General features: G+C 44.4%; 2 protein-coding genes and 1 long non-coding RNA gene across 10 annotated transcripts in view; 1 reads left to right on the top strand and 2 right to left on the bottom strand.

Moving 5' to 3' along the window:
- Positions 1–2,802: 2,802 nt before the first annotated feature.
- Positions 2,803–19,544, bottom strand: vimr2 (vimentin-related 2). The gene is made up of 10 exons (XM_014211819.2): positions 19,361–19,544; positions 18,397–18,541; positions 17,825–17,974; positions 17,337–17,456; positions 14,728–14,823; positions 12,519–12,656; positions 10,886–11,038; positions 7,858–7,968; positions 7,137–7,261; positions 2,803–3,713 (listed from the first exon to the last, which is right to left on the bottom strand). The coding sequence occupies exons 1-10, from the start codon at positions 19,474–19,476 to the stop codon at positions 3,671–3,673; spliced, it is 1,197 nt and encodes a 398-aa protein (XP_014067294.1). The 5' UTR covers positions 19,477–19,544; the 3' UTR covers positions 2,803–3,670.
- LOC106611528 (uncharacterized) lies at positions 6,464–8,333 on the top strand. Its single transcript, XR_001330116.2, has 3 exons — positions 6,464–6,559; positions 6,692–6,766; positions 8,212–8,333. It is a non-coding gene; the product is annotated as an uncharacterized lncRNA (long non-coding RNA).
- A 275-nt stretch (positions 19,545–19,819) lies between the features above and the next one.
- The window catches only part of ocrl (OCRL inositol polyphosphate-5-phosphatase), a 35,955-nt gene continuing 31,743 nt past the window's right edge, over positions 19,820–24,031 (bottom strand). For all 8 annotated transcript variants that reach the window (XM_045723836.1, XM_045723832.1, XM_014211813.1 and 5 more), the window contains 3 exons: positions 23,686–23,813; positions 23,365–23,476; positions 19,820–22,986 (listed from right to left, as the gene is read on the bottom strand). In XM_045723836.1, coding sequence (XP_045579792.1) covers positions 22,862–22,986; positions 23,365–23,476; positions 23,686–23,813 — 365 coding nt within the window. In that variant the 3' untranslated portion in view covers positions 19,820–22,861. The remainder of the gene's footprint in view (positions 22,987–23,364; positions 23,477–23,685; positions 23,814–24,031) is intronic.

Genomic DNA, 24,031 nt, shown 5'->3' with positions numbered 1-24,031 from the left:
TTTGCATTGATGTTAGAAATAATACACCAGCATAGTGATAATAAGCCAGTTAATATGCCAGTAAATAAAGAGAGCAATAAAATAACCCTTAGTGACCAGATTGACCATTCAAGATCATTTCTGATTAATCAAAATAGTGGCACTGGCAAAAGTCAGCGACTCAGTGTGATACCTCTGGTCTGGTATATATCAGCTTGTTGTTAACGTACCACTACTTCGCTACAACCAATTGGCATGGAATGAATAAAAATCTTGCCATCCTGTCTTGTATTTGGAAAGTTTAAAAAAAATGTGTTTTTATGTGTTTGTATATTTCTGATGTGTAAGAACATTTCCCCATGAGACCGTCAAAAGACAGAATTAGTGTGAATGATAGGAGAGAGAGGCCATACTATACTATACTATCTCTTTAAACACATATGATTTTATCTTCCACTCCTTTTTGACACATGTACAGAAGGTCCAGAAATCGACCATCGGGGCCCTAGCAGTCCCATGTGGTAGAGGAGATGGGTGGTTGGCCGTTAGAGACCTATATCCATCCTGCCCTGCCTTTCTAAAGTCTTCGAAAGCCAAGTGAACAAAAAGATCGTACAACCATTTCAAATCCCAACAGAACCTTCTCCGCTATGCAATCCGATTTCCGAGCTGGTCACAGGTGCACCTCAGCCACGTTCAAGGTCCTAAACAATATCATAACCGCCATCGATAAAAGACAGTACTGTGCAGTCATCTTCACCGACCTGGCCAAGGCTTTCGACTCTGTCAATCACCGTATTCTTATCGGCAGACTCAACAGCCTTAGTTTCTCAAATGACTGCCTCGCCTGGTTCACCAACTACTTCTCAGACAGAGTTCAGTGTGTCAAATCGGAGGGCCTGTTGTCCGGACCTTTGGCGGTCTCTATGGGGGTGCCACAGGGTTTAATTCTCGGGCCGACTCTTTTCTCTGTATATATCAAAGATGTCACTTTTGCTGCGGGTGATTCTTTGATCCACCTCTACGCAGACGACTCTATTCTGTATACATCTGATGCCCTTCTTTGGACACTGTGTTAACAAACCTCCAAACGAGCTTCAATGCCATACAACACTCCTTCCGTGGCCTCCAACTGCTCTTAAATGCTAGTAAAACGAAATTCATTCTCTTCAACCGATCGCTGCCTGCACCTGCACGCCCGTCCAGCATCACTACTCTGGACGTTTCTGATTTAGAATATGTGGACAACTATAAAAACCTAGGTGTCTGGCTAGACTGTAAACTCTCCTTCCAGACTCATATTAAGCATCTCCAATCCAAAATTAAATCTAGAATTGGCTTCCTATTTTGCAACAAAGCCTCCTTCACTCATGCTGCCAAACATACCCTCGTAAAACTGACTATCCCACCAATCCTTGACTTCGGTGATGTAATTTACAAAATAGCCTCCAACACTCTACTCAACAAATTGGAAGCAGTCTATCACAGTGCCATCCGTTTTGTCACCAAAGCCCCATATACTACCCACCACTGTGACCTGTATGCTCTCGTTGGCTGGTCCTCGCTACATATTCGTCGCCACACCCACTGGCTCCAGGTCATCTTTAAGTCTTTGCTAGTAAAGCTCTGCCTTATCTTGTAGCACGCGATCCAGCAGGTATATTTCACTGGTCATCCTCAAAGCCAACACCTCCTTTGGCCGCCATTCCTTGCAGTTCTCTGCTGCCAATGACTGGAACGAATTGCAAAAATCACTGAAGTTGGAGACTTATATCTCCCTCACTAACTTTAAGCGTCAGCTGTCAGAGCAGCTTACCGATCACTGCAGCTGTAAACAGCCCATTTGTAAATAGCCCATCTAACCAACGACCTACCTCATTTTTTTTTCTCTGCTCTTTTGCACACCAGTATTTCTACTTGCACATCCTCATCTGCACATATATCACTCCAGTGTTAATTGCTAAATTGTAATTACTTCACCACTATGGCCTATTTATTGCCTTACCGCCATACTTACCTCCTTACCTTCATACTTCATTTACACACGTGTGGCTCAGTTGGTAGCGCATGGTGTTTGCAACACCAGGGTTGTGGGTTCGATTCCCACGGGGGACCAGTACGGAAGAAGAAAAAAAAAATGTATGAAATGTATGCATTCACTACTGTAAGTCGCTCTGGATAAGAGCGTCTGCTAAATGACTATAATGTAAATGTATACAGATTTTTCTGTTGTGTTATTGACTAAGTTTGTTTATTCCATGTGTAACTGTGTTGCACTGCTTTGCTTTATCTTGGCCAGGACACAGTTGTAAATGAGAACTTGTTCTCAACTGGTCTACCTGGTTAAATAAAGGTGAAATACAATACATTTTTAAAAAAGAGGGGGGTGGCAGGGGGCTGGGTGGGATATAAGTCTTCTGTGGGTCCAGTCCTCAGAGGCAGAGAACATGATTGAGTGCTGCAGCCCTGAGAAAATAAAGGCCCACAGACCCACCGGTCTGCTTCCTCCACTGCTCACCATGTTTCATGTCCACACAATTAAACAAGTCCCCCTGACCGCTTGCAGCCTTCTCCTAGTGTCTGTGTGGATGTGTTTCAATTCACCAGGAGATCACCGGTCAATATTAGCGGTATTGTTCATCTTTATGGCTGAGCTAACAAGCCTCTGATACCGTTAATAGCCAAGAACATTCACATGTGAGGTTAAGCATGAAGACAAATGGGGAAGGGATCACACAGCATAACTCATCCTCTGTTAAATGTACAGGTATGATTGTGAGGTAAGGCACTTAAGGTGAGAGTGAAAAAGACAAGAAGGTGATGTCAAGCAAAATGTTTTTTTTATTGTTCTGGTTTTAACTTGACTAAGTTCTTCCAGGTGTCATGGGCAGAGAATGAGCAAATAAGTCAGGAACAGCACAAAAGCTATCTGCTGGCCAGCTGTACGGAGCTGCAGAATGTCAACTTAAAACAACTATTTGCAAAGCTAATATACCAGTTCGCAAGTATACATGAACAGTGTAACTGACTTGACTGCCATTTCTGTGTAAAACATTAATGCATGACTGTAAAACAAATGATAGCCTTAACCGATCATGGCAGGTCACCTATCTTATGGGATATAAGAGCTGTCCAATGGCTGTGAACAGTGGAGAGGTCAGTGGTTAAGAGCGTTTAATGGGCTCATGCTGGAGTGAGGGGTAACGGGAGGTAAATGATTCTGCAGGGCCAGTCAGTGTGTGTGTGTGTGTGTGTGTGTGTGTGTGTGTGTGTGTGTGTGTGTGTGTGTGTGTGTGTGTGTGTGTGTGTCATATCAGTGAGTTAGCTCCAGAGACTGTAGCCACAACAGATAGAGACCACTTAGGGAAATTTCACAGACACTGAATACACACTCTCTACCCAGTCCCATCCCCCTCCACCCCAATGTTAGACAATTCCATCTTTCTTATAGGACAGGGGTCACCTGCCAGTGACCTGTTATCAATGGCCCTGGCACACCCTCCAGACCTCTGTCATGATTAATCGGTCAATGATACTTTTACATCTGCTCAAATGGTTGTGTGGCGGTTAGCTTCATGTGATCTCTAATGGCTGACTTAGGTCTGTTGTGTTTTGGCAACGCATGAAATCTGTATGGGAGGATATCCATCGCCGAAAGCAGGTTGGTTGGTCTGGTCTGCATCGGTTCCTCTCACAGGTAGCAAAGCCTCTCATCCTCCTCTTCCACCAAACCTCTGGGAATAGAAGAGAGGAAAGGGAAGAGAGGAAGAGGAAAACAACTGTAAGAAGGTCTGCTGATAACACACACACACACACACACACACACACACACAGAGTTCTTCCACTTCAGCTAGGAGGACTTAGACCCAACATAGCTAGCCTCCATAGAAACATTGTCTGTTTGATGTACTTCTTAATAAGCCACTATGGAAGCATACCTATCGGAGTTACGGACATTACTTTTTCATATTATTGAGAACATTTTTCTGTCCAGCACTTGATTTCAACCAGAATGTTTAGATAAGATGTGAATTAGATCAGATGAATTCCATCAGTTGTTCCTATTTTTCCTATTTCATTCATTATAGCCACCATATCAGGGCTAGGGGTAATCTCAATATCTGTTTAAACTTCTGCTTGTTGTTGTGTTGTCTACCACTAAGACATTGTTTGTGTCCCAAATGGCACCTTATTCCCTATAGTGCACTACTTTTGACCAGAGCCCTATAGGCCCTGCTCACAGTCCGAGTTACACACGTAATACTGCTGAAAGTGAATTGTTAACATTAAGACTCTGTTACTGGGGAGCTACAACAGCGGCGAGCATCTGGTCCAAACGGCTCAGTGTACATTTTACAGGCGAGACTCGTGTCATTAGGCTCTCTTCCGCAGACACATTTCCAAAGTGTGGAGAGAAGCTATATTTAATCTCTTATTCATGGTTTTAATCACAGATGACAAAACAGCCCTGTTAGCAAAATGTTTTAAAAAAGTTAAGCAATGTCGCACCCAGACCATCTTGCCTGCCTGTGCCTTGCCTAAGTGTCCGTGTGTGTGTATGTTAATGTGCGCCCGTGTCTTGAGTCTATGTGGTGCGTGTCTTTGGAACAGTCTGTTCAGGGACCAGAGTGTTTAAAAGGAGGCTATGGTGTGTTGCGGGGCTGCTGACATTAACAGGCTGGCGGATAAAGTGGCTTGGCAGAGACCCAGCCCACGGTCCTGACAGTGTGAGGTCCCCCCTGTCCATTCTAATGAGGAATTGTTTGAGGCTGCCTCTTCCTGATCCACAAGGATGTATCGGGGGGGCCTCCCAAGGATCGGATGCGTATGGAGGGGAGTCCAAATGTAGGGGGTCGGCAAGGGCAAAGTGCATCATTCTACATACCAGGATGGCAGATGGTTGAGCGCACAGATAGACAGGCACAAAGACACACACACAACAGGAGGGAGGCATGACAGCAACACAAAAACGTCTTCAAGGACACCGGACAGGAAACTGCATCATGTTTTCTGGGGCTGTCGTAGGGCCTTTGTTTCCTGTGACCCCAGTTAACCTCGGATGTCAGGCCTTTGTTCTCAGGAATGTCTTAATATGGATATTATGGATATGGAGTTGCACAGGTGACATGTCACATATACTACATGTTCACAATGTAGGGCTACACAAATATTGTGAACAAAATCGAAAATATCACGTCATCTGAAGATGCCATTGTCATTGTAATACTACAGAGGCCTCTGTACACTCTTCTCAATTTACATCAACAACATAGTTCAGGCAGTAGGAAGCTCTCTCATCCATTTATATGCAGCTGATATAGTCTTCTACTCAGCTGGCCCCTCCCTGGATTTTGTTTTAAACGCACTACAAAAAAGCTTTGTAAGTGTCCAACAAGCTTTCTCTGCCTTGTTCTGAACACCTCCAAAACAAAGGTCATGTGGTTTGGTAAGAAGAATGCCCCTCTCCCCACAAGTGTTATTACTACCTCTGAGGGTTTAGCGCTTGAGGTAGTCACCTCATACAAGTACTTGGGAGTATGGCTAGACGGTGCACTGTCCTTCTCTCAGCACATATCAAAGCTGCAGGCTAAAGTTAAATCTAGACTTGGTTTCCTCTATCGTAATCACTCCTCTTTCACCCCAGCTTCCAAACTAACCCTGATTCAGATGACCATCCTACCCATGCTAGATTACGGAGACGTAATTTATAGATCGGCAGGTAAGGATGCTCTGGAATGGCTAGATGGTCTTTACCATTCAGCCATCCGATTCGCCACCAATGCTCCTTATAGGACACATCACTGCACTCTATATTCCTCTGTAAACTGGTCATCTCTGTATACACGTCGCAAGACGGTTGATGCTTATTTTATAAAACCCTCTTAGGCTTCACTCCCCCCTATCAGAGATACCAACTGCAGCCCTCATCCTCCACATACAACACCCGTTCTGTCAGTAACATTCTGTTAAAGGTCCCCAAAGCGCACACATCCCTGGGTCAGTCCTCTTTTCAGTTCGTTGCAGCTAGTGACAGGAACGAGCTGCAACAAACACTCAAACTGGACAGTTTTATCTCAATTTCTTCATTCAAAGACTCAATCATGGACACTCTTACTGACAGTTGTGGTTGCTTTGCGTGATGCATTGTTGTCTCTACCTTCTTGACCTTTGTGCTGTTGTTGTCTGTGACCAATCATGTTTGAACAATCACTAGTTAACACTGCTGTGCAGTCTTTTTCACTACTACATAAGCCTTGAGTACCCTGTAGGTTATCCATTGTTATGCATAGGAATTTTGGGTTAAATGTATCAGTGCCTCTAGTATGGTGCTGGAGGGGATGGCTGCCATTTTACTGACTCCTGACCAACTGTGCTATTTTGTTTGTTTTTTCGCATTGTTTGTAACTTGTTTTGTACATAATGTTGCTGCTACCTTCTCTTATGACCGAAAAGAGCTTCTGGATATCAGAAAAGCAATTATTCAAACTCAAACTGGAAAAATATTTTTTCTTTAAAGATTCCGATGTGAAGGATATGCTTTGTGAAGCAAAGACAGAAAAAGGGGGAGGAGTGCCAATGAGTAAGTAAACCACCACTACCCTCCATATTATTGGCCAACGTGGAATCATTAGAAAATTAGCTAGACGATCTATGATTAAGACTACCCTACCAACAGGACATTAAAAACTGTAATATCTTATGTTTCACCGAGGCGTGGCTGAACGACGACACGTAATATGAGCTGGCTGGCTTCTCCGTGCATCAGTGGACAGAGCAGCTACATCTGGTAAGACAAGGGTCGAGGGGGTGTGTCTATTTGTCAGTAACTGATGGTGCACGATGTCTAATATTAAAGAAGTGTTGCGGTATTGTACCGATACGCCCTGTATATAGCCTTACGTAATTTTCTTGTGTTACTTCTCTGATACATATATATATATATATATATATATATATATATATATATATATATATATATATATATATATATATATATATATATATATTTCATTTTCGTTTATTTAGTAAATATTTTCTTAACTATTTCTTGAGCTGCATTGTTGGTTAAGATAATATAAGTAAGCATTTCACGGTAAGGTCTACACCTGTTGTATTTTGCGCATGTGACAAATACAATTTGATTTGATAGGGCCCACCTGTAGGCAGCGATCTCGATTTCCCGGGCCATCTTCTGACCCAGCAGCTCCTCATAGTCATCACATTGTTCCCTCATCTGGACCTGCAGGTCATACTGCTGCTCCCGCATCTCCTCAATACGACACTGAGGAGAAACAGAGAGATAATGGGCCATGTTCTAATAGCCGTACAAGCATACTACCACTTAGTGTTAAGCCATGTATCTAAGTATTGGACACATTCTAAGTGGTATGCTAGTGTGTTTATTGGAATCGAGCCATTGGGTTTATGGGATGGGTGGAGGTAGAAGTTATTGGAATAGAGCCATTGGGTTTATGGGATGGGTGGAGGTAGAAGTTATTGGAATAGAGCCATTGGGTTTATGGGATGGGTGGAGGTAGAAGTTATTGGAATAGAGCCATTGGGTTTATGGGATGGGTGGAGGTAGAAGTTGACCCTAACAGCTGGTCTATGGTCTGATATTTAACTTTCTACCCTTAGGATTGAGGGTAGGGTAAACTATTCCTAGATCTGTGATTCGGTTTGAGGGTGAGAAAAACAGTTTCTAGATCTTTGGTTCGGATTGAGGGAAGGATAAATTGTTCCTAGATATGTGATTAGGATTGAGAGTAGGGTCAACTGTTCTTAGATCTGTGATTAGGGGCAGTGTCTACTTGGAGCAGAGATGGTGGGGTACTGTACTGGGGTCAGTTTAAGCTCGGTGTGGTCTGTCTCTCTTACCTCCAGCTCAAAGATCTCCTCCACATATGCTTCTCTCTTCATCTCAATCTCATCTTCCAGCTCCTCACCACACTTCTCCAGCTCTGCAAGCTCCTTTTCAAGCTCTGCAATCTATACACACAAGTACAAACACGCAAAAACACAGAAATTCAGGTACATGGTCAGAGGAAACATGAGATGCGTGACTTAATCTCTGCCAATGTCATTCTAAACAGCACATTGAAACCTCAAACTGTATACTCTCTTCCTAACACACATACAATCACACCCGGCTTCCTGCTGTAAGTACACTGAACAAAAATATATATCCAACTGTTACGTTCCCCGGTTTTTGTTTGTATGTGTGTGTTTCAGGATGGCTTCCTGAAATTCCCCCCAAGCAGCCGATTGGTCGGCCACATCGATGATTGGAGAGCTGACCCCGTCCCCTCGTCAGGATACAGCTGTATCCCATTAGATTCCTTCTTCCAGCTATATAAGCCAGTGTTCTGTTGCTCAGAAGATAGCTGAGGGTTATATCATGTGTTGGTTGTTTCTCAGATAGAGCTGATGTTCTGTGATTGTTGCTGAGGGAGATGATTAGTATGTTATGTGTTGGTTTTTGCTGAGAGACAGGTTTTTTGTTAAGTATTTTGTAGCCGCTGCTTTTAAGGTATGTGTGTCCCCATAGGAGGCAGTGTTTTTGATTATTGAAATTGTTTACTTACGTTTGTATTCTGTTTTTGTTCCCATGGGGGAAGGGGAAGGCACCTAGGGAGTGCTTAGGCAAGAGGCCTGCGGGCATACGTAACCCGTAGTATTCACTGTCTATGCACACTAGGTAAGACCTGGGCGGACCACCCCCTGTATTTTGGTTAGCGCACCAGGTGGTGCTAAGTTAGGTAAGTAGTGGGTAGGCAGGTAAGGTAGGGGAGGGGGCTTTGACATTTAGTTTCTTTGCTTTGGTTCCGTTCAGCCCCTTTTCCCCAAATTTACCGTGTGACGGAATAAATTCCCAGTAAACGGTAAATTCTCTGCCTTTGTCATCCTTACTCGCACCTACAGTCCCATACCTCTTTCACTCTATGGGGAGTTGAGTTGTAACAGGGCGTTGCGTTCCCTCTTCCTAGAGGCGTACGTAACACCAACATGTAAAGTGTTTCATGAATTGAAATAAAAGATCGCAGAAATGTTCCATACACACGAAAAGCTCAAATTTTGTGCACAAATTTTTTAACATCCCTGTTAGTGAGCATTTCTCCTTCGCAAAGATAATCCATCCACCTGACAGGTGTGGCATATCACGAAGCTGATTAAACATCATGATCATTACACAGGTGCAACTTGTGCTGGCGACAATAAAAGGCCACTCTAAAATGTGCAGTTTTGTCACACAACACAATACCACAGATGTCTAAAGTGTTGAGGGAGTGTGCAATTGGCATGCTGATTGCAGGAATGTCCACTAGAGCTGTTGCCAGAGAATTTAATGTCCAACGTTTTAGAGAATTCGCAGACCACGTGTATGGCGTCATGTTGGCTGATGTCAATGTTGTGAACATTGTGCCCCATGGTGGCGGTGGGGTTATGGTGTGGGCAGGCTTAAGCTACGGACAACAAATGCAATTTAATTTTAGCGATGGCAATTTGAACACACAGAAATACCGTGAAAGATATCTATGACCAACAGTGGCATATCTGTATTTCCAGTCATGTGAAATCCATAGACTAGCGACTAATGAATTTATTTCAATTGACTGATTTCCTCATATGAACTGTAACTAAGTAAAATCTTTGAAATTGTTGCATGTTGCATTTATATTTTTGTCCAGAGAAGTTAAACAATTAGCTGTCAGAGACGGATGAGGATCAGGCTGTCTGCTTCTCTTTCAGGTAGATCACAGGAGCTCCAGGCTACGTCCTAAATGGCACTCGATTCTCTATATAGTACATTACTTTTGACATCTGGTCAAAAGTAGTGAACTATATAGTGAGTCATCTGGCAGACGGCCCCAGTCAGCTAGGTCTCTCTCTCCCCCCTCCCTCTCTCTCTCTCTCCCCCCCCTCTCTCTCTCTCTCTCTCCCCCCTGGTTGGATGCCCTGTGTGTGGGCAGGGGGGTGGGTGTGTGTCATCCCCCTCTATTATACACATCTCTAAGCTGAGTCTGATTTCACTGCAAGGTTGTTTGTTTGGCCAAGTTGTGTCTCAGTGAGAAACCAGAACTGGAACATCCATCATGGCCGGTGAGAGATAGATTAAGGGAGACAGGCAGGGACATGTCCATCAGACTAGGCCCAGGCTAGGCAGAGCGAGGGCTCACGCGCTGCACATTAAGGGAAGAGGAGACGGTGTTATGAGAGCGCGACTGTGGTTACTGAGGGGGCCTGATTCTATTAAGTGTTGATTCTTGAATGATGGATGAACTGCAATGGGAAGTTCCAGCATTTCCTTGAATACTGTAAACTTGAGTGAATCATTGAGTTTTGGGGTGGTTGGAGACTAATTCGTGAAAGACTGTACTGAGACATTCTACCATTTTCTCAATAAAGCCTGTCTGTTGTGTGTTTCTTTTTCTCTAGGAGATGGGTGATAGATGAGGTTCTATTTCCATTGTTCAGTTTGGGGTCTCTTGAGACACAGAGGAGGAATGTGTGAAGTTTTAAGAAGTTGATGATGAAGAAGAGAGAGTACTGTGAAAAGTCTGTCTAAAAATATATGAATGAGAGAGAGAGAGAGAGAGAGAGAGAGAGAGAGAGAGAGAGAGATCACTCATGGAGAACTCCTGAGGAGTGAACTGCCTTTCCCTCCCTATACTTTACTGTCTGTGGGAAGAAGCCATACATTTTCTACAATTCCTCTCGATTTCGTGGCTGATGTTTGATGCTGAACCCATGGTGGGGCTTCTCTAAGAAGATGTCTGGGAGCTGTGAATTTACTGGAAGGAAAGTAAGAAAACTTGAGAAAACAGAGTAAAATCAGCAGGTAGTGATTGTCTAAAAAAAAAAAGTAGGTGCATGCCAGAGAGAGAGAGAGAAAGCGGTTCCTCACCAGTTTCTTCAGTTCGCTGACGTCCGTTATTTGGCCGACGCCTGTGACCCCCGCAGGTCTGGCCACCGCCAACTCCTTTCCAGCTCCAATGGCGACAACAGCACCAGCAACAACAGCACCGGGGACAACCGCACCAGTTTCCCTGCACTCACACTGGAACATAACATAGTTACTACCTTCAATTTACTGCATGACACTAGATGACAGTGTTTCCCTTAAATTACTTTCCGGGGGGGTAAGTACAATAACCACAAGTAGATATTTCAGTTGTCTTACGGTTGTTGTTTAGAAATGCAGTATGCATGGGTTATTCATGTGCAATGAAGTCCTTATGTAGATACACTTCCAATAAAGTGTTACCCTTTCCACCATAAAGGGAATGGTGAAGGGGAACAACTTAAGACAGCAAATGAGTGGCAACAAGGGCTCACAGGTGTGTCAGAGTCAGCCAGCAATGACAATTACACTTCAATCCCAATGGCAATCATTTGGGGATGGAGACAATTGCACCTTGTGAGACACTAATGGAGGCCAGGCCCAGACCACAAGCTGTCCAGCTGGCAATGAACGAGGGAAGGAGGAGGAGGGGAGGATGAAGTGGGAAGGAGAGTGTAAGTGTCTGGGTTAGAGAGAATAAGAGCTGTGGTCAATTTCAACTAGTTCTCACAGTCTCACATCAGAATTAGACGTTCATCCATGTTTTGCAAACGTCAAATTTCGAAGTTGTTGCAAACGTCAAATTTCAAAGTGTGTAAGGTTAAGTTTAGGAATGAACTTCTAATGTTTAAGGTTAGGGTTACGTTTAGGAATTAACTTTTAATGTTAAAGGTTAGGGTTACATTTAGGCATTAACTTTTAATGTTAAAGGTTAGGGTTAAGTTTAGGCATTAACTCCGAAATCTTAAAGTTTCTATCACTGGATTCAAATTTGCAACCTTTGGAATCAGAGGTCGATGCTCACGCCCATCCACCATCCCCGTCCACAACGGCCTTGCAAAACCAAAACTTAGTTGACGGTAACAGCGCTCACTGTTGCCCCTAGTGGCCGGTGTCCAGGTCATCTTTTGACATCCACAGACATAAATGGACGTCAAATATTGACTTTAATCACGGGTAACCTGGCTGTAAATTTAGCCCAAAGCCTTTTCACATACACATGCACACACACACGCCGCCTAGGGGCCTGGGAAGGAGCCCAGGGGTCTGATTACGAACGTGACCTTGCTAGGGGGGGCAGACATCCCCGACCCGGGACCCTAAGGAGGGTCAGACCCACCGGAGAGCAAGGTTGACCCCAGCAGAGCACCTCTAGCTTGTAACACACACTCTCTTTCTGAAACACACCAACATAGACACACCAACGCAAGACACAGGAGGGACAAAGTGGGTCTGTACTGGTGTGCGGCAGCACCTCTGATTCTAAGGTTCGCCTCTAGTGTTATTTCAAGAGGAAAAGAAAACAAGCAGGCCCATCCCTCTGCGATGTGAGAAGGCTCAGGTTTAGCCAGACGGTTTGGGGAAGAAAGGGGGAGTGGTGTGTAGCCGGTGAGTGGGCTGTCAGGAGTTACATTGAAGAGTATGTGTGTTCTGTTTTTGTGACATGCACATTGTGTGTATGCTCCAGACTCTGTACCTGGATGGTCTCAGCCAGCTGGCTGTAGTTCTCCTTGATATCTATGATGGCTGACTTGATGTCAGGGTTGCAGAACTCCAGGACTCCTCTCCCTGCTGCAGCTGGACCCTCTACAGGGGCCACCATGTTCTGAACCATCTGCAGACACACACACACCATTATGTAAGTAGGTAACAACATTAAGCCCCCACCATGTACGTCTTCAGGTCACAATACCTAAAACTCCATTATTAACCTCCATGCATCCATCATAGTAGAATGAAGTGTTGGAGAAATACCCAAGCAGCTTGACCCTCATCTAATTTTTCCTCGACATGAGTAACGGCGGCTGATTCATCAGGGGAATAGGTGTTTGGAAATGCCTGGTAATAATAGCAGTTAATAAAACAAAGGAGGACTTCTGTTTTCATTTGGTATTGAGCCGGTGCTGTGAGTTATTCAGTGCAGGGAGTTATCGAGCATGTCCCTGAGGGAGTGTGTTAAACGTAGCCGGCCAGCCGAGTGGCCGGGCTTCACAGAGGAGAAAAAAAACAGAGTGATGGAACTGCCTCGCTTTCTCCCTCTCTCACTGCTCCCAGTTTCTTGTCTCTCTGCCTCGGCCTCTCCTACCGCCTCGGCCTCTCCTACCGCCTCGGCCTCTCCTACCTTCTATTCTGCTGTCTCCTTCTGCCCCTCTCCCTCTGATATTGCATTAACACTCCTACTCTTACGATAAGTGCCACGGGACCTTTAGTGACCACAGAGAGTCAGGACACCCATTTAACGTCCCATCCGAAAGTAGGCACCCAACACAGGGTAATGTCCCCAATCACTGCCCTGGGGAATTGGAATATTTTTTTTAGACCAGAGGAAAGGGTGCCTCCTACTGGCCCTCCAACACCACTTCCAGCAGCATCTGGTCTCCCATGCAGGGACCAACCAGGACCAACCCTGCTTAGCTTCAGAAGCAAGCCAACATTTGGATGCAGGGTGGTATGCTGCTGACATTGCCCTGTGTAGAGTGCCGTCTTTCGGGTGGGACGATAAACGGGTGCCCTGACTCTCAGTGGTCACTAAAGGTCCCATGGCAGTTATGGTAAGAGTAGGGGTGTTAACCCCGGTGTCCTGGATAAATTCCCAATCTGGCCATCATACCATCATGACCTCCTAATCATCCCCAGCTTCCAATTGGCTCATTCATCCCTCCTCCTCTCCCTTGTAACTATTCCCCAGGTCATGCTGTAAATGAGAACGTGTTCAGTCAACTTACCTGGTAAAATAAAAAATAAATAAAATGATTGGTCTATAAACTCATTTACCACCTGGTGATGTCACCAGGCAGGCTAAAATAGACACATTTCCAGCAGTCTTTTCAAACACTAAAAGGGCATTATCATTTTCATGATTTCACAGTATTATTCCAACCTCAAACAATACATTTCACTGCAGCTATCTGGTGTTTGTGACAATAAATTAAAACAATTATATAGTGTGGAAATATATAGAAAACACAGGTCAATTACATTTTTGACTGCACTGGCCCTTTAAAGATATGTGGGTTTTTGGTAATGGAATTACAAGGCACAAGGCAATGTTTCTTAAAATAACAGAAGGAAAATAATTTCTCCAAAACAAAATATAAGTGCTGATATTAGTTGGCAGAGGTCTTTACTTCAACTTGTGTTTTGATGTATTTCTAATACCCTTTAAGACTTTTTGTTTGCAAATGTTTTCTAAGACCCCCTTTCCCTCTGTTTGACCAGAAATTAAAGCCATTACTTGATATGCTCTTATGAACTTCACATGTTAGAAATTTCCTTTAACAACTGGTTATATCACCTGTGAGATCTATCCTTGGCAAGGCTTATTCTGGTTCTACCCTGCTTTGCTGTGCTCTAATCCTGCCTCAGTATCACAATTGTTCCTTGTAAAATAACTACTGTTCATGGTAAAACCTAATCAACAAGGTGGCCGGGGTCATCTGAACCGTGTTGCCTCCGGCAAACCCTAAACAGAAAAGCTTACTGCTTGTGTAAATGAGGTGGTTCAGCAAACCTTGCCAGAGATCTGAAGACTCAGTGGGCAAACAGTCTGTGGGCATGCACTTGTAAGTAATGACCCAGAGAGCCATTGAGTAGTACACTTTTCCACATTTGTGTACTAATACTGTGGGATAATCAATGTTTGCCATCCAGCCAGTCATAACTAGGATATGTCCCTTCTCTCTTACCGTCTCATGCTGTGCCTCCATGTGAGCCAGTTGTTCCTCATAGATTTTCACCTGCTCCCTCAGGGCCAGACAGTCTGCAGTCACTACATCCACTTCCTACAAAAGGGGTAGCAGACAGCCAGGTCAATAGAAAACCGAAAGCACCCGCTTGTCTTCTGATAGACTAGATATCATTTTCACAAGATTGCTTACACCAGTGTTTCCCAATCCTGGTGCTGGGGGCCCAAAGGGGTGCACATGTTTGTTTTTGCCCTAGAACTATGACGCTTGATTCAACTAATCAACTCGGATTAAGCCTTTAGTTGAATCAGGTGTGTTAGTGCTAGGGCAAAAATTAAGCATGGGTCCCTAGAACCATAATTGGGAAACACTGGCTTACACCAATCCAATAATATCTACACTGAACAACATAAAACGCAACATGCAACCATTTTAAATATTTTACTGAGTTACAGTTCGTAAAAAGAAATCAGTCAATTGCAATAAATTCATTTAGCCCTAATCTTCCACATGACTGGGAATACAGATATGCATCTGTTGGTCACAGATACCTTAAAAAAAGGTAGGGACCTGGATCAGAAAACCAGTCGGTATCTGGTGTGACCACCATTTGCCTCATGCAGCATGACACATCTCCTTCACAGAGTTGATCAGGCTGTTGATTGTGGCCTGTTGAATGTTATCCCACTCCTCTTCAATAGCTGTGTGAAGTTTCTGGATATTGGAGGGAACTGGAATAAGCGGTCATACACATCGATCCAGAGCATCCCAAACTTGCTTAAATGGGTGACATCTCTGGTGAGTATGCAGTCCATGGAAGAACTGGGACATTTTCAACATCCAGGAATTGTGTACAGATCCTTGTGACATGGAGCCGTGCATTGTCATGCTGAAACAGGGGGCTAGGGGTGGTAAGGGGTGGGGAGGAGGTAGGGGCTTGGGGTAGGGGTCGATTTGAAATTCAGTACCATGACACACTATTTTCTCAACCAGCAGATAACTAGACAACGCAAGGCAGAGGAAGAGGGGCTAATTAGCTAAAAATGCCTTCGTCCTCGATTCCATTCAGCGGCAGGGTTTATCAAGCCCTTTTTAAGTGCCTGATTAATTGGTGATGAATTCAATTACTCCTGGTGCTAGCATTTGTATCTGAATGCAAAACGGGTAGGGTCCAACGGTGGAACCTTCCTGCTGTGGCTGCTGGAACACATGGGTCCCTGATGGACGTGACACGTAAGGCAGGCTGTCTGTTACTGTTATCTATGGGCAAACACAAGGCCGTAAATTGGAGAGTCATGCACTCACAGTCTATGGACTGTAAAAACCAAAGAAATCCCCCCTAGATCACCCTTCTCTTGTTCCCCATCCATCGCGTCAGGCTAGCTGTGCTTTATAGCATCGTCTTCTGCTTAGGATTTGGATGAGAACCAGCCAGCTCCTCCAGCCTTCTTCCACTGTGGGAAGCCTTGGTGGGAGCCTGCTGAACCTTTTAAACACTATAAGCCTCAGCCCCAGATAAAAGCTCAAAAGAACACTCAGAGAATTGGCTGGCAGAGAGACGGACAGACAGACCATGGAGGTTGTCCAAGATGTGGGCAGCTTTAGCACAAAATACAAACAGGCTTAATCAATAGCTAATGGCAAGGCTGGATTTTAAATACCCAGCCATGCCTTGTTTTAAGCTTCTTCCAAAGTCTGTCTGCTTGCCTACTGAGAAAGACTGCAGCCTCCTCTCGTGGAGCTGCTTCCAACACTGGTTCACAATCACATTCAATCTCTCCTCTCCCTGCCTGTTTCTGTTTGTTTGTTTCCCACCGACTCTAAGCTCTCTCCACGCTCCAGCTGCTTTTCTATCGGAGCCAGAAGCTGAGCCAGCCAGCAAGCCAGCAAGCCAGCCAGCAAGCAGCATTACTGCACCGACTACATTACAGTCTGTATTACATCTGTATAGGAGAAATTAAAGACTGAATGACTCAATAAGGAGACATGTAAACGGCTTCTCCCATATCTGGGCTGGCAGTGGGGAGATTGGCTGTGACGGCAGGAACATGTGTGGCAGGCAGTGAGGGAATGGGATGGTAGGGTTTGTTAGGACTGGGGTTTTGTGGTTGTGTTGTGGCCACCGGCCCAGACTGTAGGACTGATAATTAATCAACACCCTGTGGGTAGAGATACAGAGGAGCAGCAGGGCTATGCTGAGCCACACAGCTTATGAAATTCGTTTTTTTTTTTTTTATAGTAGAGAATAAAACAGTGTTGGCAAATCATGGCAATAGTGCCGTCTAGTGGTAGTTATACATTAGTACAGTCAGTTTATAAGTGCTCCTAAAGAGATATTGGCCTTTGAACATTTAGATACTTCATGTTTCTTTCCACCCTTCCTTGCCTATTTTCAATCTTTCATTTTGAGGAATGTTCAAACTGGGTAAATTGGGTATAAAAGTTGAGCCACCACACGTTAGATCTATGTCTATATACATGTTCTAAATTGACAGTAGCACACATGAAAAGTCTACTTATTGTTAGAGAATAAATTACCAACGAAGACACCAATTCAACACAATAACTAAACAATAACACCAAAATGGCACAGGAAGTGAGGTCATTACCAGGCCAACGTCTTCCTGCTCCAGTTGGATGAGGGTCCTCTGCTGAACGGTCTCCTCATACTGCTCCTGCAGACACTCCAGCTCTCTCCTCAGCTCCTCCACATCAAACAGGCTCTGGTCCTGGACACACACAATTACTTATCAGTCTGGCACTGGTAAGTAATGGTAATGGTCTGTGACAATGGCTACCTGTCCATTTGGCAGCCCCCGTGCCTCTCTGATTCAGAGGGGTTGGGTTAAATGCGGAAAACGCATTCAACTTAACTATATTCAGTTGTACAACTGACTAGGTATCCCCTCTTTCCATCTGCACAGTGGCTGTACATACAGACGCTCACGCTGACACATATACACTCACATTCGTTCGCACACACATTCACACTACTTATCTGTCATGGGAACCAACCACCATTAGACAACAGGTTCCTTTTTCTCTTAACATTCGTGTGACATGAATGCCTCCACTCTGCTGCATTGTTAATATGTACCCTGTCCTTGCGCAGTCTCTCCACCACGGCGTCCAGGCTGTATTCAGGGACAGCTACGGCAGTGGAGGTGGTCTGTTGGCCGGTCATCCTCTCCTCCAGCTCACAGATCTGGGCCTCCAGAAACTCATTGTCCTCCTCAAAGCAGCGTGCCTATAGGGCGCACACAGCATGTACAATGGTATAGGAATGTACATGAACGTTAAGGGTTGCAAAATTCTGGTCATTTTCCCATAATTCCCAGTTTGACTATTAGAATTCCTGCTTATTCCTTCTTGATTGCGGGAATATTCCAAATGTGATTTCTGGAAAATCTGGGAATTTGGGGAAGGTTACCAGAATCTTTTTGGGTTGCTTCCTTGGAGCATCTGTGTAGAATAGACTTGGTCAAATACAATAAGAAATATCTTTGAACTTTTGGGACTTTCCCATTGGTTCTACTGTGTTTGTTGGTCAATCTAAAATCGAGCACAGTGCTCAAGTTAGTGTTCATTGTGACCCTTAGGTGTCAAGTTTATATAACATTATAGAACCATAGAATAATGTTTCAAGGGTTGAATCCATCCCGGGCTCACCATGTTGATGAGGGCGACAAAGCGATCATTTAGGGCGGCAATTGTGCTGCGGTCTTTAGCGAATCGGACCAGAGTCTCCTTATTGAGCGTCTTGGCAGTCACAAAGTCCAGCTGGTCACACGAACACTCCTCAGCAGCCGCACCCCTGTGGGAGACACACAGCTTAGGAGAGGCCCGAGTTTGTATAAAGCCCTGGAGAGACACACAGACACACTAGCATAACACATTTCAGAAAAGTATCAGCGTCAGATTTTGTGGATGTACATAGAAAATGAAAGATCGCAACCCCTAAAAAGTCTTTAATGCATAGCATTGCTGCCCCTCCCAAATTAGATCTGTGTAAATGAACACAGCCAAGGGGAATAAGTCGTCATTATCTGATGGAAGTACAAAAGGCATTTGTCAACACCCTTCTAACTTTTCCCATGGGACTGACACCTAATGTAACCAATGTGCGTAACTAACACTAAACACACAACAGCCAACTGGGGGACATTCAACACTGCATATGAAAACCATGCAAAGCTACCACACATTTGCTTGCGATTCAATTAAATAAATATTTAGAAATACTTAAGGAGTGAAAGGAAACGAACGTCTGGTCCCTGGGATGTTGCTGCCTGGTCCCATGGATGTTGTCTGACACGTTCTAGTTATAATCTAAGCAGTCCCCCAAGAAGAAAGCATACTAGCTTTCCGGCCTGTGGTACACTGTAGTAAACCATCCTCAGTGCACAGGGTGTTCTCCATAAAGCCCATCTCCAGTGGTCCGTATGCATGTTGAGTCACGTTGATAGGGCTTACCGTAGCAAAACATTTTGTGACAGGAAACAATAATCCTTGAGTTTAGGTAGTACCTCCACATTTCACTGTTTCTAAATGCCCCCCCCCCCCCAACTGAATAGGACCCAGGCCCTCTAAGCCATGAAGAGGTGAGGGGGCTACCAAGAAACCACACACTGACCTGGCCTTGACCGCTGAGGAGCGGTACTGCCCTCCACAGCTTCCGCTGGACAGTCCATTCCGACTCCATTGCTCCTCAAACTGCCGGCGGTAGGACGACACTCTCAGCATGGCCATGGTTGATACTGGGACACGTACTGCAGGCTGGAGCTACAGTAACAAATAATGGCAAACGGATGACAGCGAGTCCAGTTTGAGGACTTTATACATGGAGATGAAGGGGAATGTTGCATCCAGGCGATGGATCTCTCACGGCCCGCTGACTGGACTAACTATAGGGGCTCACACCAACAGCTGGCCATTTCACACGGAGCAGACAAGTCGGCCATAGCAACGATGTCACCATATTGTTGACTTGAATGTTTTCTTAGGATTTCCAAAAGTGGGGGACTGTGATTACTTAGAGTATCACATGTGAACAATTGGGTATTTCTTAGGAAAAAAAAGTTAAAACAAAGGATGTTTTTTGTACATTATTTTATTTCCGTTAAATAAATTAAAAGTACCACACAAAATATACATTGAAAACAGTTGTGCAAGTTTTCCTTTGCATATGTAGCATTATTACTAGACAGACCATTACAAAACTTGAGGCATGAAGAGGAGCAGAGCGCATAAACCAACACATGAATACACAGACAGGCGCCAGATGAAGAGAAATAAGGAGGCATGAGTGTGGATTTCTCCCAAATATGACTTTTCAGTCCTGACAATCTCTCCTCAGCTTGGGTTGGCCTTATTTCTGATGTAAAAGCTTTGTGTTGTGAATGAGATGAAAATACCAGATTTCCTGTTCCTCCTCTTTTGACTCCGAGACAACCAGAAGGACAAATCCATCCAGGGCCAGCCATGGTTTAGCAAAGCTAAGCAAAGCGCTTAAGTCTATGACAACTCTGAGGAATGCTAAAGGCATGCCTGGCCCATTTTAGAAATATACTGTATGGAATGATTGCAGCGAGGCACAGAAATATACACAAGGCCCACTCCACTCAAACTCCTTTCAGGTACAGAGCTAACACTGACATAGAAACCGGTAAGTGCTTTGATTAACGAACTGTCAGTGTTACAGCTATAAGATTATGTAACACACCGAAACAAAAACTTCCGTCTCAGAACGCATTTTCTGGTGTAGCAATGGTCCAGCAATGCCTGTTAAACAAGATTACGAAGTACAGGCTTTTCTGGCAAGACTGTCGGTGTGTTAGCTATAAATGTTATTTAACCCATTGAAACACTGTTTGAAATGTATTTATTAGGCTGGACCTGTAGTAGCCAGGTTCCATACTGTGTATGCTGTAGGCAAATCAATACTCGATGTCATACCTTAGCATTGAATGAAAATAATAGAGGGGTTGGCTACAAACACATACAGTGTACGGAACCAGGCTAGTCTTGAAGTGTCTGTTGATTAAGTAACAGGCTTTTCTGGCATGATTAGTTGACTGGAGACGTACGCCAGGGCAACAGTTCCAGTGGAAACGGGTGTCATATACCAACCGTGTCACATAACCGGCCTGTAAAGTGCCGACCAGGAGAAATTTTGACATATTACTGCTAAAATTACTAGACAGTGTCAAACACAGGGAGGAAACACTGTTGAAATTGCACAGCATTGGAGTTCCCCATTTCATAACCATAATACAATCCACGACAGCGTTCGGGGAAAAAAACATTTCCTTTGTGGCCCAGAAAAGATAATGTGTCTGGAAAACAGTTTTCGTTTCTCAGGGTGTAATGAACAACTAAATCCTGTTCAACCTGCACTGTAAAAAATGCTTAGTCACAGAAAAAGGTAAAAGAGTGTGTCTGAAATGGCACCCTATATAGTGCACTGCTTTTGATCAGAGCTCTGGTCTAAAGTGGAGCACTATAAAGGGAATAGGCTGCCATTTGGGACACAAAGAAAGCAAAACAGGACATTATATTGTCTGAATATACTGCGGGAGACAAAGTGACAAAAAATACCCTTGCATGAGCACACAAGCCCAAAACAACAAAGCTCTAAAATCAGCATGAAGGCAGATAGTGAGGCTGAAGCAAGGAAAGAAAAAAAGTAAATGAGGACATGGCAGACATTAAAAACGACGGTACCACCTGCATGACGAACACACAGCACATACATTTTGAAAACACAAGAACACATAGTTTGCACCAGCATAGTAAGAGTTGACAGCAGAGTCAAACATCGTGGACAATGGGGACAGGAGGACTATTTACAACAGTTAAGACATACCGTAGAGGTGTTTTCTCTCTGATGTTCTGTAGGGCTGGTTTCTGGGACTCATTAAAAGCCTACTCTTGAACAAAAAAAAAAAAAGCATGCTCAATAGAGAATGTTCATCTCTGGGTCTGAAAAACTGGCCCATAAAAATGGCAAATAAATGCAGGCGTGATGACTGATCACTCTATTGTGAAGTTAGTGTGACGGGTTCAGAGTTGCAATGTACTCTCACTGATATTGAACAACACGTGTTTCAGAATGGCAGAAGCAAAAGGTGGGTTTGAACAACCATGGGCAGTTAAACAATATGCAAAAATGTGGTCTCTTAAAATAATTATGAAGGTGAAATAAACTATAAAGATGGTGAACAAAAGTAATGCAAGGAAAAAAAGAGAATAAATAACATTAGTTTAAAGTACAGCCCACTGATCATTCGAACATCTCCCAATATCACAGAACCCAGACGGGACTTCTCCCCATTGTCATCGTTATCTTGTAACAACGGAAATCTTCCTTTATCAGATTTTCCGACAAGCAAGGATTCACTCAGTCTCTCTGTGTTCACTAGAAGTATTTTGTGCCCAATATCACTGTCTACTGATGGTTTGAATAGTTCACCCCGAGAGTAGGATGCATCGGGTAGCTGCAATCCAAATCTTCTGGACGACCACCTATGTGGTCCATCTTTAGTGTCATGGACTAACGGATCATCATTATATTAGTATCTATGGGTTCGTACATACATGCATACATACAGTACACACATACATACACACATATTGTATTTTCATTCAGAGTTCAGATTCAGATCAGGTATAGGGAGTCATTTTGGCATGGAACATGTTATATGACGCATGGGGGTCGCCGGGGGGGTGTGATCCATAGACAGGGCATACAGGTCTTCTGGTACAGCAAAAAGTGCAGAGAGGCATCAGTCAGTTCACTGTCACTCCAAGCAACCAACACCTAAACCCCTGGTCCTGCAGCTACACTATGAGCAGAGGTGAAAACTATGATGGTTGTGAGTGACTGAACTACAAAGGCTGGGGTCCGGGCATTGATAAGAACCTGTGATAAAAGAGAGGGTCCCATATAACTACACTGTTTGCTCTCCCACCACAGGATCCAACACACATCCCCTAAGGGCCAGGGGGTGCAGGGGTGTCACACCATGGTCCTCCACACACACGCCTTGAGTGCACCAAAACTCCACTCTTATAACAGTTATCAAAAGGTCCAGCCTGGAGGATGTCTGAGCCCTAACCCCTGACGCTTAACCCCTCACTCGTCGTCCCCTCCCATGAGGAAGCCCATGATGAAGACGACGGCTCTCTGTCGGTCCTGCGGGGTCTGTCGGCCCACCATTTTGGGCGGGGGCCGGATGAGCAAGCTGGCAAAGAGGGTAGCTGGCATGGGGCACAGTGGAGGAGAGAGAGAGGTAGAGGAAGATGTTAGAAACAGAGGCAATTCTTAAGCAAGAGTAGTTTGGATATGTTTCCTTTCAATTCAGTCAGGACTCAGTGAATTCCAGTTCCTGAATATTTTTTTCATTTCTAAACTTGGGAATTTCATTTCCAGAATTGAAGTGGTATTGACCCTAAATCTGGGTTGTGTTCAGTAGAGAGCATACATTTTGAAATGGAGTCAAGTGAGGACAAACTACTCTACGTGAACATGTCCAATAAGAACACTGATATTTGCATTCTGTTGTCAAATGTTTTCCTACATTGAACCCTAGTGAACTCAACCTCGGAAAGCAGAGAATGTGGCCAGGGGGAACTGACCTATGAGGCTGGCAGTGAGGTTGTTGTTGTGGGCGTATTTCAGCAGCTCCTTGAGGAAGGCCATCAGGTAGCGGAACACGTTGCGGTGAGCCCGGGGCAGCTGGGAGATCAACTGTCAAAACAACCCAGAGAGAAGACAAATGAGAACCCCAACCAGACCCTTCTAGAGCCTAGATGCCAAACTATGTCTCATGGGTATCCAATGACCATATGAGCTTTTAACGATTCAATAGAAGTCACTGACTCAAACTCGTATCCATTATCAGATTCATATGGTATCACGTACATACATTTTTATGTGGAAATATGTATTCACTGCACCTGTTTGCAGAGGCGTCTGTCGTGGGAGCAGTCCAGGCTGCGCTGGTAGAGCTCGTAACACACTACTGGCTCAGGCAGAGCTTCCAGAAATATCAACAGGGCCTCGGCCACCGAGTGGTTACAACCAGCTGACACACACACAGTCGGGGAATAACACATAGATTTGTGGCAGAGGGTCGGTGTGCGTGTTTCATCTACATTGCTGTCATACTGTGCAGAATCACTGACCTACAAATCACCTTGAATTCAAAATAGCTACCCATTATGTGATGAAGAATAGCAATCTTGCGCCTCTCCATGCTCAAACTGATCCTCTCACACACACTGGTTGTGTGTGTGTGTGTGT

Source organism: Salmo salar, chromosome ssa09 (genome assembly GCF_905237065.1).
Source record: "Salmo salar chromosome ssa09, Ssal_v3.1, whole genome shotgun sequence".
Classification (NCBI taxonomy): domain Eukaryota; kingdom Metazoa; phylum Chordata; class Actinopteri; order Salmoniformes; family Salmonidae; genus Salmo; species Salmo salar.
The sequence above is the reverse complement of the archived record's forward strand: the minus strand, read 5'-3'. Positions and strand labels throughout refer to the sequence as shown.